Source organism: Miscanthus floridulus, chromosome 2, assembly GCF_019320115.1.
Source record: "Miscanthus floridulus cultivar M001 chromosome 2, ASM1932011v1, whole genome shotgun sequence".
Classification (NCBI taxonomy): Eukaryota; Viridiplantae; Streptophyta; class Magnoliopsida; order Poales; family Poaceae; genus Miscanthus; species Miscanthus floridulus.
The window spans coordinates 135,411,451-135,431,070 of NC_089581.1; the positions used below are offsets into that span (position 1 = coordinate 135,411,451).

The 19,620-nt window shown below is 47.2% G+C and overlaps 1 protein-coding gene across 1 annotated transcript; it reads right to left on the bottom strand.

Annotated features, from left to right (window-relative positions):
- Positions 1-7,752: 7,752 nt before the first annotated feature.
- On the bottom strand, positions 7,753-8,085 carry LOC136537116 (uncharacterized). Its single transcript, XM_066529191.1, has one exon. The coding sequence runs from the start codon at positions 8,083-8,085 to the stop codon at positions 7,753-7,755; it is 333 nt and encodes a 110-aa protein (XP_066385288.1).
- Positions 8,086-19,620: the final 11,535 nt, after the last annotated feature.

Genomic DNA, 19,620 nt, shown 5'->3' on the forward strand with positions numbered 1-19,620 from the left:
TCGTCTGGGGAATTTTTTGACTTGCCATTGGGTGCGCGCGAGCACACCCGATGGGTGTAGCCCCCAAGTGATTTCGGGTAGAATCGCCTGGGGGATTTTTCGACTTGCCAGTGGGTGCGCGTGAGCGCACCTGATGGGTGTAGCCCCCCGAGCCCACGGAGGAGTCTGAGGACCCTAGCCTTCAGACTCCTCCATGCGAACGGTGATTCCTTCGATGGTTTTTTCGAAAGGGAGAACTCTGAGGGCCCTGGCCTTCTTTTGTCACCCACGGCGTGTCCTAGGAACGGTGATTCCTTCTTGCCGAGGTCAAACCCTTCGCGGGTATGGCCGTAAGATTTGGTGGTTCGTTAGCTAGATAGTTAGATTAGGGTCCCGATATCCCGTTCGCGGGGATCCGGTAAGGATGGCAACGGATCGGGTTTGAGGCGGATATCCGCGGGTTTCGGGTTCTACGGGTTCGGATTTGGGGATGGTTTTTCACCCACGGTTTTCGGGTTCGGGGCCCCGAAACCAATCGGGTTCGGTTTCGGGTTTGGTTTTCCACCCGTGGATATCCAATGGATATCCGAAATAAATCATTTGGAATTAAAACTCATGTTTTATAATATACTAATAATAATTTGTTTACTTAGATTATTAAATTTATTTAAAGTTGACTCATGAAAATATTTATTATTTGTTGCCTCTTGTTTATACATGTGAATATGTGTATATATATCCGTGGGTTTCGGGTATCCATTCGGGTTTCGGGTATCCGTTCGGGTTTCGGGTATCCGCGGGTTTGGTTTTGGTGATGGATTTCCACCCGAATCGGTTTTCAGGGCGGATTCGGGTTTCAATTTTGGGTTTCGGTTTTGGGTGCACGGAGACTCCACCCGATCCGAACCTGACCCGTTGCCATCCTTAGGATCCGGCCAGGGTCAACCTGGCTGAGCCTTGATCAAGGGCCGAGATGCCTGTGGCACTCATGCACTTGAGTACTGGCCGCTTGCAGGCCCATCCCTTATCCTAAGGGTGCCTAGAGCAGTTGTCAAACCCATTTATGGGCCTAACCTTCGAACTCCTGGGCATAGACGGGCCGTAGAGGTGCTTTTTGATCTGTATGACGAGTCATGGCCTGCTCGAGGAGGCGAAACGTCTGGCAAGTCTTCCAAGGGAAAGGATAGGGATTACATGCGGATATCCCGCAGCATGACGTTGTGGTAGATCATGGCAGGCGCGGAGATCTAGGTGGATGGTTTGTTTCCTAGCATTCGTTGCCCCTATAAAACCAAAGGGTTCGCCCCTAGGGTTTCATACCTTGCCTTCACATCTGCAACCTCCATCGCCAATCACCTAGGCTTCCCGCACCCATGTCCCAGCCGCCGTCGAGCTCGCATCCACCCGTCCCCATCTTCCCATGGATTTGAGGTGCCGCTCTGACATCACCTTCCAGCGTATGGAGGGCCTCGTCCGTCGTGGCCTTCTCTACACGCAGATCACGGCTGAGGAGTGGCTGTTGCCCAGCGAGGAGGATGTGCCGTCGTCGCCCAATGGCTACATGGTGTCATTCATGTACTTCCATGAGCATGGATTTGCCATCCCCACCCATAGATTCCTTCGGGGGCTGCTGCACTACTACAAGATCGAGTTGCAGCACCTCAATCCCAATGGAATCCAGCACATGGTGACGTTCGTCGCCCTATGTGAGGGATTCCTAGGGATCAGTCCCCACTTTGATCTATGGTGGCACTTCTTCGCCATCACCCTCGAGAAGAAGAGAGAGAAGAAGCAGGAGTTGAATACACCGATGGGATGCGCTGGCATCCACCTCTAGAACAACCGGGTTGGTGAGTACCCGTCGATGTGGCTATCGACCTCTAACAAGGGGTGGCAATCGCATTGGTTTTATCTCAAGAACGATACTGCCATCCTCTGCCGGAGTTTACCAGATGCCTAATCGAAGAGGCCCCGGATTCATGGAGGAAGTGGGGTGTCCTAGAGAAGGACAAGAAGAAGATCTGGGACCACCTCACCGCCATCTACATCCTGAAGGAGAGGGGCCTAAAGGGGTCGGGCATCATCTGGGCCTACCACACGAGGAGGGTGGTGCCATTGATGAGGCGTCATTCGATGGGACGACGCTTGCCGAGGGAGCGCTCTACCACTCCAAAGTCATGCAACACATCAAGGAGGCGATGGAGCCTTTGTGGGATGACCCGGGTGCCCCCTTGATTTTGTGTACCCGGTGCTGGGGCATCCTCATGCCTCCTCTTCAATTGAACTCCCGACCCCTTGATACTAACATTGAGATTGGGGAACCAGCCAAGGGACCTCGTCCTCATGGATCACCCAGCTCTGTTGCTGAGGGATTCATCCATGAGGGCGGTGAATCGTGTCGAGGGTGAGCGGCTTAGGAACACGAAGGACAAGAGAAAGAAGAGGCAGTGGAAGCTGCTGGTGCGGGGAGAGGGGAGGACACCAACAACGATGATGACGACGATGAGAAAGACGACGACAAGGTAGTCGATGACACCGAGTGAGATGACCTAGAGAGCGAGGATGTGCTGATAGGTATCTACTCATCTTTGCAGGGGTCAGGACCCTTCCCGTTCCATGGAGGGGAGGGTGCATCCATGAGGCCAGCGGAGATAGGTCAGACCGTCAGCCTACCCCAGGAGCCAACAGGGGCGGGTAGATCTACCACCGCGCCTGAGGTGCCAGCGGAGGTGGGTGGCTCCGTTGTCGCACCCTAAGATGCAAGGGGAGAGAGAGCCCCTCTGCTCGGGAGCAGGGGAAGGGCTTAAAATGACCTCGTCCCGACGAGGCGAAGTAGGGGTCTAGGGGTTCGCCCCCCAAACATATCTGCCGCCTAACAGCACCGATGTAAGTCACCAGCTCCTCTATTTTTCTCTGTTATTCTCTATTTTCATCGTGACTTATGCCTTTTATTTCTTGCAGCGTCATGAGGCGGCGTAATCCTTTGGCGCTGGTGCCAAAGAAGAGCGTCGCCCTCCAAGCGGGGCAGCAACCATCAGTTGGCGTAGCGCCCATTTCGGGCGGGAGCGGCGCCGGTGTGACTGCATCACCGGCCGATCATGTGCCTCCCACGGTGGCGCCCGTGCCCTCGGCGGGACAAGCGGGTGTAGGGGCTCGAGGGACGCCCTCGGAGGTCGCTGAGCAGCCAGTGATGGAGGCAATACCACTATCGATGATGGGGCGGACGGAGGTGGCGGCGGCTGTGACAGGCGGGACATAGCCGGACGCAACCATGGCTGCGCCCGAGGTAGCGGCGCGCCCCGCGCCACCGGCGGCCCAAGCGACGGCACCCGACGTGGGCCGGACGGAGGGGGACATGGCCGAGGGGTCCTCGGACGTCGTGGTGGTGGTAGAGAGGGCTAGCGAGGAATCATCCCTGGCCCTAACATCAGGAGGCAGCCACTCGCTCGCACGAGATGAGCCCCTGCTCCGGTGGAAAAATCCACAAGAGCCGACGTCGACGCTCTTCACTCTCGACGATGCCACCGAGAGCATGGAGCGGGAGAGCCTCGACATGGGGATTGCATCCACGCTGGAAGCCTTGGACCATGCCAGGGGTGCCCTGCGCAACATTATGGTTCCCACTGACCAAGTATTCGCTTGATCCTGCCTCTCGCCCTCTTCTTTCTTCATGTATTTTTTGTGTTCTAACCATCATCTTCTTTCAGTCCCTTATCGCTCATAGCCAGGAGAAATCCTAGTTCCTTCATGAGCAGAAGGAGAACTAGGACCGCCTCATCGAAGAGGCATGGCTATGTGGGGATGTGACTGCCTAGCTCGTTGCCGCCCAGCAGAGGGTAGCTGAGCTGACTCCCCTTGTCGAGGAGGTGGACAGTCTCCGACTACGGGAGGCCAAGGCTTGTCAGCATGTGGACGAGGCCAAGAGGACGTTCGAGGCCCTGTCAGTGAGGTCACGGCAGGATGATGAGGAGGTCACCAAAGTTAGGAGGGAGCAGGACAAGCTGCTCCAGAGGGACATCGAGACCTGTCGGTGGATCCTTGACCTTCTGGTCGTGGCTGAGAGGGAGCGAGAGCTGAAGCTAGGAGCCGAGGAGAAGCTTGTGGCCCTAGAGCGAGGGGCGAGTCTAGATGCTGAGGAGGTCACCCAACTGCTCAAGGAGCAGGACGAGCCACTCCAAACTGCAGAGAGGCTCCGCTCAAAGCATGGCATGGCCTGCAAGGAGCGTGACCAAGCCATCCAAGAGTGCAATGATGCACAACAGAAGATCGGCTCCCTCCAGGCCAAGCTTAGAACCGCAACAACCTAGAGGCTAGAGGCCGAGGGCGTCTTTGCTGGGCTAGCCATGGACCTCACCGAGGCGAGAAGGATCCTTTAGGCGAAGAGCGACGAGCTCGGTATCCTAAGCACCACCCTCGGAGTGGTTTGCAATGACCTAGAGGTGGTATGGTCGGAGGGGACCAGTTCGCTCACGGCCCATGCCATCGAGATCACGGCACGGGTGGGCCAGCTCGAGAGGAATGCCCTTCACGTTGGGGTCAACGAAGCCTTCTCGATTGCTCATTCTCATTACATGGACAACATCGACCTAGAGACAATGAGCCTCAACTTCGCACCTGGCTACGAAGCCCATGAGCTGGATGAGATAGAGACGGCGGTGGCTCCTCTTTCGTGGGACCTAGCGGACAGAATAGAAGACATAGTTCTCCCCTGGAGGGACTAGTTAGTCAAGTAGGTTGGATGATCATTATTGTAATCAGCGGACAAGTGCCGACCCTTGTGTATCGTAAAAACAAACTCATTATTTCATTTCATTTGATTGAATTTGTTTTTCCTCCTTTTTTGTGTGTGAAAAAGGGCTCACGTATTCCAACCCTTCCATTCATTAAGACCATAGGGTTCAAGGAGTCGGAGGGAAACTCTATTTATGCTGGTGAGCAAAGACACCATAGCCGCTGAGGCGTAGGTTTCTTGTAGTCTGACTAGGCATGCTTAGTTGTTTGTTTCCGTAAACCTTGCCACTAGGCTTAACATGAGGAAGAGGTCTAGTGCAACGACTGTTTTAGAAAAGGTGTATTTATACCCTTATCAGCCCTCGAGTGAGATCTAACCCCTTGCCATTGCTGGGGTCGGGTGTCACTGAAGATCGAGGAGGGGATAGCGAAACTAGTAGGAGAAAGCATCTCTTGTATTCGCATGTACCCCCTCCCTAGGATCTGAGCTATCGTTCTATGACCACGCGTTTGGTCTTCTTACGAGTCCAACTTTCCTCAAGCCTCCGCGCATAGCGGGGGTTTGGTCGAGAGTCGGCTTGTCTTTGTGATTGTCACCCCATCCACGGTTTCTGCGATCGAAGAGGTTGAGCTAACGTCACTTGCCCTGATGGCTCGAGTGACGCGCTTGGTGAGCTTACTAATGGGCATGTTCGAGTGGAATCCAGGTCCATTGTTTGTGACGGGGTTGGCAAAGCCTTCATGTGGCATTCCACTGCTCCTTAACTTGCCTTCCAACAGATGCCCCTCAATGGGGATTCTATGGGTTCAGCTGGAGGTTAGGATTGAGTGAGAACATTAAGATGACCCTATCCGCTTTTAGGTGGGTTGGGCGAAGGCCGTTGGGGCTCATCTATATTTTCTCCCCTGGCTCTTGTTCGACACAAGGTAGCCTCGGGCCCTTCATAGGATAGCCTTCGACCCCCGATGTCCTAATTTAGGGTCAAGTGGCTTGAGCCCCCGAGCCCAGTGGGTCTTGGTAGGGGTCGGCCGTGTTTCATGTGTAACCCCATCCTCGATTTCCATAATCAGAGGGGCTGAGTTAATGACACTTGCCTCAATGGCTCAAGTGTCGTGCTTAGTGAGCTCGCTAATGGGCATGTTCAAGTGGAATATGGGTCTGTCATCCACTGACGGGGTCAATAGAGCCCTCATATGGCATTCCACTACTTCTTAACCCGCCTCTCGATAGATGCCCAAGCCATTCGATAGGCTCGGGTGGCCCATTGGCCTCTCCTCAATGGAGATTATGTGGGCTTGGCTCAAGGTTAGAATTGAACGAGAAAGGTCAAGATATCCCTGTCCGCTTCTGAGCAGGTTCAGGCAAGGCCGCTGGGCTCATCTCGGTTTTTCTCCACTAGCTCTGTTTGACATGAGGTGGCCTCTATGGGCTGTCCTTTGAACCTCGGTCGGTCGCTGCTCATATCGAATGAGATGACTACCGCTTTGTGACGCGACGCGAAGCATTGTGATGTAGCAATTGCATATGCAATGCTTGGATGTATGGGATGAATGTATGAACAAATGAATGAATGTATGAATGCATGTGTGAGAATGGATGATCATGCAATGGAAAAGAAAAAGTGGGGGTTGGTAAAGTTACCTCGATGGCTCGAGTGACGGGTTCGGGGAGCTCTTACCGAATATGTCTGTGTGGGGTCTAGGTCTGACATTCGTGATGGAGCCAGCATAACCTGCATGGGGTATCCCACTACTCCCTATCCATCTCTCAGCAGCGGTCCGAGTTGTTCGATCGACTTGGGCGACCTACCGGCCTCTCCTCGATGGAGATTCCGTAGGTAGGCCCCTCCAAACCCTTCTCAAGAAGGTGGAGGCTAAAGCTCGAGTGCGGAGACAAAGCTCTGATCACACTGGTGAGCAAAAATGATGTAGCCGCTGGGGCATAGGGTCCTAGCGGTCCGACCAGGTTTACTCAAAGTTTGTGCCCGCACACCATGCCTCTAGTTTTTTAACGTAAGGAGGGGTCAAGCAAAGAGAATGTCGACCGAATAGACACTCTCGCTAGCCCCTGAGCGATGTTCGACCCCCTGTCGTTGCTGGGGTCAGAGGCTCGGTAGCAAAATTAATACGTAAAGTAAGGGTGCTTGTCTCTCGACAGCGGCTTTGAGCCGTTCGATCGACCTAGGCACTGGTTTTACCTCGATGGTAAAAGTGATGGGTTTGGGAAGCCTCCACCGGATATGAGCAGGATCATGTCTGCTCCCTACCCGTTTCTCAACATTGGCCAAAGCATCTGGTTGACTTGTGTTATCTGCTGAGACAAGACTTTCCTACGGAGATAAAGGATGAGAACATCCTGCGCAAGAATTTAGTTTGACAGATAAGCCAGGCGGAGAAACTTATAACAAATGGACAAGCTCTTGAATTTTGATATAGCAAATGACTTCTTAGCTCTTCTCCCCTTTTTGTATAAAAAGTTAGTGCATTCCGACCCTTTCCGTCATTAAGGTCATAAAAGCTCAGAGTGCGGGCGAGCCAATTCTGATCACACTGGTGAGCAAAGACACCGTAGCCGCTAGGGTGTAGGTTTCCCATAGTCTGACCAGTTATACTCAGAGCTTGTTCCTATAAACCTAGCTCCTAGGTTTTAACATGAAAAGGGGGGCAGGCACAGAGAATGTTTGCCGGATAGATATGCTCATATCAGCCCCCGAGTGAGGCTCAACCCTTTACCATTGCTGGGGTCAGATGTCATGAAAGATCAGGGAGTTTGACAACAAAACTGATAAGAGAAAGTGTGCATTTATTAGGGATAAAAGCGACGTAGCTGCTCGATGTTCTAGGCATTGGTGAAGACTTCACCGTCGATGGTCTTGAGCTTGTAGGCGCCTAGACAAAGCACCTCCGCAACTATGTATGGTCCCTCCCATGGCAGGGAGAACTTGTGGCGGTCCTTGTTGCTCTATATGATCGGTGAAGGACTAGGTCTCTGACATTGAAGGCCTATCCTCGTACTCAATGGTTGTGGTACCATCACAACGTCTACTGGTATTTGGCCGAGCAGAGGAGAGCAACATCACGTGCTTCATCCAGCTGGTCCATGGCATCCTCGAGCGACGCCTTGGTGCCCTGTTTGTCATACACCCTAATCCTTGGTGCTCCATAGTCGAGGTCGGTCGAGAGGATGGCCTCGGAACCATAGACCATGAAGAAGGGTGTGTAGCTAGTGGCTCGACTAGGGGTCATCCTCAAGCTCCAGAGTATCGCGAGAAGCTCGGCGACCCACCGTGCACTGAACTTATTCAACTGGTTGAAGATCCTAGGCTTGGGGCCCTGTAGGACCATGCCGTTTGCACGCTTGACCTGCCCATTCATTCGGGGGTGTGCGACGGCAGCCTAATCAACCCAGATGTGGTCTTCATCGTAGAATTGGAGGAACTTCTTTCTGATGAACTACGTGCCGTTGTCCATGATGATGGAGTTTAGGACTCCAAAGCGATGGACGATGTTGAGGAAGAACAACATGGCTTGCTCGGACTTGATCGTGGAGATTAGCTGAGCTTCTATCCACTTTGTAAACTTGTCTATGGTGACAAGCAAGTGGGTGTAACCTTTGGGCGCCCTCTTGAGAGGTTCGACCAGATCGAGCCCCTAGACTACGAACGGCCACATGATGGGGATCATCTAGAGCGCTTGGGCTGGGAGGTGAGTCTGTCGAGCGTAGTACTAACACCCTTGATAGGTGTGCATGATCTGTTCGGCATCGGCTACGGCAGTCAGCCAGTAGAACCCTGTTGGAACACATTTCCAACCAGGGTTCTAGGCATGGCATAGTGACCACAGTCCCCACCATGGATATCGCTCAGCAAATGCTTCCCCTGTTTGATGGGGATGCAGCGCTATAAGATCCTGGTGTGACTTTTCTTGTAGAGTTCACCCTCCACAAGAACAAAGGACTTGGCGCGACATGCGAGCCGTCGAGCCTCCATCTTATCTGTCGGTAGAGTCTCGCGGAGGAGGTAGTCGAGGTAGAGCGTTGTAACACCTCTGGTGTTTTGACCTAGCATTAAAACTTGACATGTCATCATATGCATTGCAAAGCATTCATAAAGTAGAAAATTTTGAATGCATTCACTGAATAAGCTTTATTTCATAAGTTGTATTTTATGTGATGTAATGTGATCCAAAACTCCAAATAAAAATCATGACCACAGGGGTCAAATTTCATGTGATCATGTGAGGCCATGTGTCATTTGACTCAAATAACCCTAATGGGCCATGTAATTGGTCAAAAACCATAATTAAGTAAAAAGGGAAACAAATTAAATGTGAATTCAAATTCAAAATATAAAAGTCCTTTTTGCCCCTTTTGTCTATTTCAAAATCCATTTGGAATTTGGGGTTGTGACAAAAAGCAAAGTTGAAGCTTATTTTATAAGGATCAACTTTGGTATTCAAAGTTTTTAAAGTTTACATATAAAATTTGGAGTAATTTTGAAATGATTCAAATGCTCAAATGCACCCCAAATTCAAATTTTAAAATGGAGGCAGAATTTGAAAATGTTCATTAAAGCAAAGTTGTAGAGTTTGAAAAGTTAAGCAACTTTCATTTTTGGAGATTTTCAACTTCTTTAGAAATTTTGTGAGTAATTTGCAAAATAAACGCAGTAGCATTTCTGTAAATAATTCAAAAATCCAAATGAAGCCGAGCGCCACCTCCCTGCTTGCCGTCGGCGCCACGCAGCCGCTTGCCGCCGATCGTTTTTCACCGCTTTCTTGCGCAGTGACACACTGCCGCCTCCATGGCGACCTCGTACGGGAGCTATCGAAGCCGGACGCGTTCTTCTCCTCTATAAATAGGAGCACCGCCGCCGTCGTTCTTCTTTCCTCCCGTCTGCTCGCCGCCGGTGTCCTTGCTGCGCTCGCAAAATTCGTCCTCGCCGTAGCACCTCGTGCCGATTGCGTTTGCTAGCAGCTCCGCCTTGCCCTGCTGCTCCTTCTAGGCCTGCTCGCCTTGCCTCTAGCAGTCTAGCACCAACCCACGGCGTCTTCTTCTTCGAAGCCGACCGAAGCACCGCCACCACCGACCTCACCGTGGCCACGTCATTCCAGCCCGTCTCCGCCTTCACCAAGCATACCGTCGTGTTCGTGGTGAGCTCCTGAGCGTGATGCTCGCTCCGCTTTAGCCTCTACTGCATCATAGCTATAGTTACGTCGTGCGCCGTCATGCCCATGCCGCCATGGCCAGCGTAGAGCTCCATTCGGTGCGCCTGCTGCTGTTCTAAGGGCTGGGATAGGTTCGCGGGGTGGTATAGATCATGCTGGTGCGGTCTGCCTCGCCGGAGCATCACCATTGGCGCATTTTGGCTGACCAGAGCTGGCAGCGCCGCCGTGTTCTGTGTTTGTGTCACTGACATGCGGGGGCCGGCTGTCAGTGAGAGAGAGAGAGGGAGAACAGTGAGATTTTGTTATTTCTGAATTTTGAATAGTGCAGTAACTTTTGAAATTTATAAGAAAATAATTATAGCTCCAAAAATTCTGAAAATTTGTGTGTAGCTTCTGTACATGTTCTATTATGGTTTAAAAATATGAAACTTGAAATTTGAAGAAATTTTTAATGTTCAAAAATTCAGTCAATTAATTGATAAATGTGATTTCCATGATTTTTGTAGGCCACTATATAACTTCAAAATTTATGAAATTTGTTTTGGTACACTAATTTGTCATGAGGAAGCTTACATAAAATTTTGAGGTCATTTGGAATAAGTTCATTTTTGGGCTTATTTCCAAATTAATTCAAAAATGGATGAAAGCAAACCCTAAGTGTTAGTTTAGGGTTTGATCTTATTTTGGTCATGTTTTGTGACCAGTAGGGTTTCAAGATCAATTTGGTCAAGTCACTTGTGAGGTCCTTGATGGTAGAATTGCAAGTTGGTTTTGTTGGCTTGCAACTGTACCGTGAAGGAAAGTTGTATTCAAGGTGTTATTATATTTCATGCACCATGAAAGCATCATGTTTACATTATCATCATGTTGAAGCATATGTTATTATTTCGTGTAGAATCTAAGAGTAAAATGATTCTAGTTGAGCAAGTTGTGGAAGAATCCCCGGTTGTCACGGGATTCGATAATTGTGGTACTGATCCGGAACCCGAGATCATCAACGAAGGCAAGCCCCGGTTTATGCATTAAACCATTACCTTGTTTACTTTGAAAAGTTTATCACCTATGTTACCTATTGCATTAAGTTGATTTATTCAGATGTTACCTACTTGATGCATTGCCTACCTTGTTAATTGTTTACCATCCTTGAAGATGATTTTATTTACAAAGGCGTAGAATGCTTAGTATGCTTTATGGTAGGCTTTCAAAGTAAAAGTTTCGATACAATCAAAGATGGCATATTGGCCAAAGAAAGAAAGAAGGTAGAATGAACTAGAGACTAGTCGGGTGACTTATCTTGAATGTTGGGTAATGTTGCCGACTAGGTCGCTTAAAGGCCACTCATTGTGGATCTTCTGAACGAGACACTTTGTAGTACTGGTCACATACTCCGGTAAGCCTACTTCGGCTAATCCGATACTAAGACGAATGCCCACGCACTAGGAGTGGAGATATGGCAGGAGTAGCGTGTACCCTCGTGGCTAGAATGTGGCCGGATTTGAGGTGTGCTGTGCTCTCGGGTGGCGTGGAGATGGCTTAGTATAGGAGGATCTAGTAGCAAGGTTGATATATGCAAGATTAAGTTCTACATATGCCGTGTGATAAGGAATCCTCAGCTAGGATTCGAATTGCCGATGCTCCGTGGATATGGAGACTCGTTTCATTACAGAAGCAATGCAGGACTGGTGAATTACTAAAACTTGAGAAAAGGAATGGAATGAGAAGGAATGGAACATGGGATATGAACACTTAGTTTGAGATAATGAACTAAGAAGACTTAGGGATAAAACTTGAAAATAGGATCAAGAATAGTAAGCTTTTGGCAAAGAACTTTTGAATCTTGCTACATCCTTACCTTGGCCCAACACCTGCATCTCTAAAGTATTTCACCCCTTTTACGTCGGGTCAGTCTTGTTGAGTACTTTTGTACTCAGGGTTTGTTAACCCTTGTTGCAGGTGAGTCGCATGCGCAGGCTTGTTTTGGTCCCTGCTGCATGTCTGTGTTTGAAGTCAATGACGATGAGGAATGATGAATGGCCTTTGGACAAGGCACTAGTTTGTATGATAAATAATGTTAATGTAATATTATACCGCTACTATGGTTGTATGACACTTATGGTTTTGTAAGTTTGAAACAACTGGTTTGTAAACTATGTTATCGTAAGACTTCCGCTATATCTTTACTCTGATATAAATATTTGAATAAACTGTTGTAATCTACAATGTCTATGATTGGGATCCTATTCGAAAAAGATTCATGGATGATTCGGATTTCCCGAGGACACCCGACAGACCTATTAAGTTGTTGGGAACTTGTGTACGCTATCAGAGGTCTGTTGAGACAACGATAGATGCACGTGGGCCCAATTATTTAGGAGGTTCTGCCACAAGCATCCTCCAGTAGACCAGAGGGTTAGACTCTATCGCTGGGTCCTCTTCGAGCTCCATGACTTTAGGGTCGAGCGAAGCCGACGGCTGGTTAGCCCTCGAGCCCTAGGTGGGTGGCCCATCACCAGCTTATTTTGACCCCTCGTAGTGAACCGAGGGCTTGTGCTGGTCGCTAGCGAAGACACCCGTTGGCAACGGATCTCGGCCGGATGCTATTTTCGCCAGCGCGTCAGCCGCCTCATTGAGATGCATCAGAATGTGGTTGAGCTCGAGGCCATTGAACTTGTCCTCCAGCTGGTGGACTTCTCGGTAGTATACAACCATCTTGGCATCGTGGCAGCTTGACTCCTTCATGACTTGGTCAACGACCAGCTAGGAGTCGCCCCGGACATCGAGGCATCAGATGCCTAACTTGATGGTGATGCATAGGCCATTGATGAGCACCTCATATTCAGCCACATTGTTGGAGGAGTGGAAATGGAGACGAACCATGTACCTCATGCATACACCGAGGGGTGACACGAAGACCAGCCCCACATCGGTGCCTTTCTTCATTAGCGATCCATCGAAGTACATCATCCAGTACTCTTGGTCAATGATCGCTGGTGGCATTTGGACCTCGATCCACTCTGCCACAAAATCATCCAACACCTAGGACTTGATGGCCATCCGAGAGACATATGCAATGCCCTAACCCATCAGCTCAAGTGCCCACTTCACGATTCTTCTCGTGGCATTCTGGTTTTGGATGACCTCATCGAGGGGGAAGGATGTCACGACTGTCACCGGATGTGACTTGAAGTAGTGGCGTAGCTTCCTCTTAGCAATGAGGACAACATATAGGGGCTTTTGGATTTGGGGGTAGCAGGTCTTAGAATCGGATATGACCTCGCTAATGAAGTACATAGGGCGCTGTACTTTGAGGGCGTCCCCCTCTTCTTCTCACTCCACTAATAGGGCAGCACTAACCACTTGCGTGGTGGCTGCAATGTAGAGCAGAAGGGGTTCTCCATTGGTAGGAGGAACTAGGATCAGAGCCTTCATCAGAAGCTGCTTGACCATGTCAAGTGCCTCCTGGGCCTCAGACATCCATTCGAAGTGGTCGGCCTTCTTTAGAAGTTGATAAAGGAGGAGACCTCATTCACCGAGGCATGAGATGAAGTGGCTAAGCACAGTGAGGCACCCTATAACTCAGACATCCATCCGGTAGCAAGGTTGATATATGCAAGATTAAGTTCTACATATGCCGTGTGATAAGGAATCCTCAGCTAGGACTTGAATCAATTTGAATTACCGGTGCTCCACAGATATGGAGACTCGTTTCATTACAGAAGCAATGCAGGACTGGTGAGTTACTAAAACTTGAGAAAAGGAATGGAATGAGAAGGAATGGAACATGGGATATGAACACTTAGTTTGAGATAATGAACTAAGAAGACTTAGGGGTAAAACTTGAAAATAGGATCAAGAATAGTAAGCTTTTGGCAAAGAACTTTTGAATCTTGCTACATCCTTACCTTGCCCCAACACCTGCATCTCTAAAGTATTTCACCCCTTTTATGTTAGCTCAGTCTTGTTGAGTACTTTTGTACTCAGGGTTTGTTAACCCTTGTTGCAGGTGAGTCGCATGCACAGGATTGTTTTGATCCCTACTGCATGTCTGTGTTTGAAGTCAATGACGATGAGGAATGATGAATGGCCTTTGGACAAGGCACTAGTTTGTATGATAAATAATGTTAATGTAATATTATCCCGCTACTATGGTTGTATGACACTTATGGTTTTGTAAGTTTGAAACAACTAGTTTGTAAACTATGTTATCGTAAGACTTTCGCTATATCTTTACTCTGATGTAAATATTTGAATAAATTGTTGTAATCTGCAATGTCTATGATTGGGATCCTATTTGAAAAAGATTCGTGGATGATTCGGGTTTCTCGAGGACACCCAATAGACCTGTTAAGTTGTTGGGAACTCGTATACGCTATTAGAGGTCTGTTGAGACAACGATAGATGCACATGGGCCCGATTATTTAGGAGGTTCTACCACAGCTGGTATCAGAGCAGGTCCTATCTAAGATCATTGTAGGTTACTTTGGAAAACCTTCAAATTGATTTGGATCAAAGAAAGTAAACTTGATATTTTAAAGTTCAAATTTCTTTCTTCTTACCTCTGATCTAGTCTCAATCTTATCTTATTTGAAAGTTTGTGGCGGATAATATGATTAGGTTTGTCCTATGTATTAAAAATCTAGTACTTCTGATTATATAAATCTTTTGTACCTAGATTCATAAGATCGATTCATGCATCATGCTTGAACACCTTGCATAATAATTCCTCTTAAAAGTGGTTGGGTAAGTAATGTCAATCCCATTCTTGCTAACCTCCATTATCCTCAAGCTATTCTTATAGTCCTACCCTAACTTCTTCAGGCTATGGCAAAGACCAAGATAACCGCACGCAAGTCCACCAGTCCTCATGGAGTCCCTCGTCACCAGTTGGCACCGTGAAACCACAAGCTTGGTGAAGGAAGTTCTAGGAACTTAGGAGATGAAGGATCTTCAAGCAATCCCACCAACATCGAGAACCTTACCAAGGAGCTCAACACTCTTTATCAAGCTCATGCCAAAGATCAAGAGGAGCTGGCAGAAATGCAAAGGGGCATCACCATGACCATGGAGCTGCAGAATGAAGCCTGGACACGAGAGGATGCGGCCAATGAACGCGTCCATGAGTTGGAGTTCTACGTAGAAGACCTGGAAATGGACAATGCCATTCTTCATGAGAATGTCCACATGCTATACGCTCAACTTCATCCTCCTCATGGGGATGGTGAAGTTACAGATGAAGAAATGATTGTAGATCTAGGATTAGTCAAGAATGAAGAAGAGGAGGAGGACCCTGAGGAATTAGTGTACTTCTCAGATGAAGATGAGGTTTCGTCCGGTATGGACACGGACGCCGACGACTGAGAGCTTGGAGTAGTAATAGTTCCTTTACTGCTTTTCTAGTAAACCAGGGTTGTCTTGTGGGATACAAGACATGTAATATAAATAAATAACCCTTTGTAGCATGAAACCTTTTAACTACTTTCAATAAATAATAATGTAAATCAACGTGTCTCTCTAACAGATGCCTCGTCCTATCACCCGAGCTGGTGCAAGTGGCTCGCATGACAATGATGATATCCCAAATCCTCCACCAATGCCTCTGACTATGGCAGATGCCATAGCCGCACTCGTCAACACAATGGTAGAGAATGCTAGGTTGTTAAGGGAATTGGCTCAGAACCAATAGGCACCACACCCTAATCATGGCCGCCGTACCCTAATCGTGGCTGCCGTAATAATGGAAATGACGAGTCAACCTATGTTGATTTTACTGACACACGTCCGCCTGTGTTCTCTAAGGCAGAAGAGCCTTTAGAAGCTGACGATTGGCTTAGGACATTAGAGTAAAAGTTTGAGCTAATTCACTGTACCGAGGTTCAAAAACCAAGGTTTGCGGCACAACAACTCCGAGGAGCTGCTGGTGCCTGGTGGGCAAATTTGGTAGCTGTATAGCCCACTAGTCACCAAATCACTTGGAGGGAGTTTAAGAATGCCTTTAGGGCACACTATATTCCAGATGGTGTGATGACCATGAAGTTAGAAGAGTTTTTGGCTCTTAAGCAAGGGGAGCACCCGGTGATGCACTATGTTGGGCGTTTCAATCACCTATCACAGTATGCTATAGAGTATGTGAATACTAATAGGAAGAAGAAGAATCATTTCCTTAGAGGCCTGAACACTAAACTTTAGACCATGATGGCAACTTGTGGCAATGCAACTTATCATGAGACAGTCAACATTGCTATTGCTTTAGAGGAGAATTACCGCCGACACAGGGAGGCGAAGAAAAAGAGAATATCTGCTTCTAGATCATCGAGTGGAAAGCATCAAAAGATAGTCTACCATCCTCAGAATCATGACCGTGCGCCATTCCGCCCACAACAAAGCCAAAGCAGGCAGCAAATCTTTATTCGCCCTGCAACTAATACGCCTTATCCTCATCAAGCACCACAGCAGCAAAATAATATAAATAATGCAAACCGCATTGCTACTCCCCAGAATCACAATTATCCATGTTATAATTGTGGTAAACCCGGACACTTTTCCTGAGAATGTCCGTATCCCAGGAAGAATAATCCTGATGCACCTAAAGCCCCGATTACTCAAGCTCAGAATCAGTACAAGGGCAATGCTCAAAACAGTCAGAAGGGTCAGGCTGAGAAGAAAACTAGAAGGGTCTTCTATACTCAGGTGGAATCTATTCTAGAAGGAGAACAAGTAATGATGGGTATGTTTCCCATTGCTAAGCATCCTGCAATTACCTTATTTGATTCTAGTGCATCTCATACATTCATCAATCGTACATTTGTTGTGAAGCATGGGATAACTATTAGGGAAACAAAAGAACCATATCATATACAGTCGCTCGGAGGACGAATCTATACAAGGGAGGTAGTTCAGCATGTACCTATTGATTTGGGAGGATATGAGTTCCCTACCAATATGCTGATATTAAAGGATCAAGATATAGATGTGATCCTTGGTATGAACTGGTTAACCCAACACGGGGCTATCATAGATGTCCTGCGTAGAACTATAAGGGTAAATGCACCTGACAGCAAAACCCAACTTCTCATCCAACTTCCCTTTCATAAGAGTACGGTTGGAATAGTCTGTGCAACTACTGTTGAAGAAGCTGAAAAAATTCCTATGGTATGTGAATTTATGGATGTATTTCCTGATGATCTGCATGGTCTGCCACCAGACCGAGATGTAGAGTTTAGAATTGATCTGAAACCAGGAATGACACCTGTGTCTAGAAGAGCATATAGGATGCCACCCAAAGAACTAGCTGAATTAAAGATCCAACTACAAGAGTTGTTAGACAAGGGTTTCATTCAACCCAATTCATCACCTTGGGGATGCCCTACTATCTTCATGAAGAAAAAGGACCAAACCTTAAGGTTATGTATTGACTATCGGCCATTAAATGAAGTCACCATAAAGAACAAATACCCCTTACCCCGAATTGATTTGCTTTTTGATCAACTTGCAGGAGCTAAGGTGTTCTCAAAGATAGACTTGAGATCAGGCTATCACCAGATTAAGATTAGACGAGAAGATGTGCCGAAGACAGCGTTTACTACTCGATATGGTCTTTATGAGTATCTAGTCATGTCTTTTGGGCTGACCAATGCCCCGACTCATTTCATGTACCTGATGAACTTAGTTTTCATACCCGAGTTGGATAAGTTTGTAGTGGTGTTCATTGATGACATTCTTATCTATTCTAAGAGCAAAGAGGAACATGCGGAATATCTCCGCATTGTTCTACAACGATTAAGAGGCCACAAATTATATGCCAAATTCAGTAAATGTGTATTCTGGTTAGAGGAAGTACAATTTCTGGGTCATGTGTTATCTGCTGAAGGTATAGCTATTGATCTGAGCAAGGTAGAAGAAGTCCTTAACTGAAAGCACCTACCACTGTTCATCAAGTTCGTAGTTTTCTAGGGTTGGCAGGGTATTATCGTTGGTTCATCCCTGACTTCTCCAGAATTGCGAAGCCAATTACTGGACTGCTGAAAAATCAAACTAAGTTTGTATGGTCAACAGAATGTGAGAAGGCCTTTCAAACACTAAAGAAGTTGCTGACAACTGCACCAGTATTAGCACAACCTGATATCGAGAGGCCGTTTGATATCTATTGTGATACATCTGGAATTGGTATTGGCTGTGTTCCATGCAAGAAGGCAGAGTCATAGTGTATGCTTCTAGACAACTCAAGAAGCATGAAGAACATTATCCCACCCATGATCTTGAATTAGCCGCTGTTGTTCATGCACTCAAGGTTTGGCAACATTATTTATTGGGCAATATCTGTCATATCTATACGGATCACAAAAGTTTGAAATACATCTTCACTCAGTCAGAGTTGAATATGAGGCAAAGAAGATGGTTAGAACTTATGAAAGATTATGACTTAGAAGTGCATTATCATCCGAGCAAGGCTAATGTGGTTGTCGATGCCCTGAGTCGCAATAGTCATTGCCATTGTCTGACTATGAAACCTATGCAACGAACATTGTGTCAAGAAATAGAGCATCTGAATTTATAAATTATAGAATAAGGTTCCCTGTCTAATATTGTAGTTGAGTCCACTATCAAAGATCAAATCATTGCTGCTCAACAGAAAAGTAAGGGTATAGCCCATATCAAAGATAAAGTCAGATCTGGAAAACCAACATGTTTCAATATTGATGAATCCAATGTCGTATGGTTCAAAGATAGATTGGTAGTACCCAAGAGTCCAGAGCTACGAAAGCAGATTCTTAATGAAGCTCATTCTACAAGATACTCCATTCATCTAGGTAGTAACAAAATGTATCATGATCTGAGAAAGAGATATTGGTGGACCAAAATGAAAATAGAAATAGCTCAGTATGTGGCCAAATGTGATATTTGTCAGAGAGTCAAAGCGGTTCACATGAAGACTGTAGGTCCATTACATTCATTACCAGTTCCATCTTGGAAGTGGGAAGATATCTGTATGGACTTCATCGTGGGATTGCCTAGGACATCTGCAGGCTACAATTCAATATGGGTTATTGTTGATCGCCTAACTAAGATAGCTCATTTCTTACCAGTCAGAGATAAATATCGAGTGGAACAGTATGCAAAGCTTTATCTTGATAGAATCTTCAGTCTGCATGGGGCACCCAAGACCATTGTCTCTAACAGAGGGTCATTGTTCATATCCAAGTTTTGGAAAAGTCTACAGGAGTCTTTGGGAACCAAACTTATCCGCGGTTCTGCTTATCATCCGCAAACAGATGGACAGACTGAAAGAGTAAATCAAATTCTTGAAGATATGTTAAGAGCATGTGTCCTTTCCTATGGTGCTAAATGGGATGAATGCCTTCCCTTAGCTGAATTCTCATATAACAATAGCTATCAAGAGAGCATTAAAATGGCACCATTCGAAGCATTGTATGGCCGTAGATGCCAGACACCTTTAAATTAGTCAGAAGCTGGAGAACGTTGGTTCTTTGGGCCGGATGTGGTCAAGGAAGCTGAAGAGAAAGTTAAACTCATATAAGCTAATATGAAGGTAGCTCAATCCTGACAGAAAAGCTATGCTGATAAGAGGAGACGACCACTAGAATTCAAAGTGGGAGATCATGTCTACCTCAAGGTATCGCTGATGAAAGGAGTTCATCGTTTTGGGATTCGGGGAAAGTTGGCGCCCTGTTATGTCAGCTCTTTTCAAGTCCAACAACAATGTGGACCAGTCGCCTATCGCGTCAA

What these genes read in the sequence shown, in the direction of transcription:
- LOC136537116 (XM_066529191.1), bottom strand. Translation starts at nt 8,085, where the DNA reads ATGAATGGGCAGGTCAAGCGTGCAAACGGCATGGTCCTACAGGGCCCC.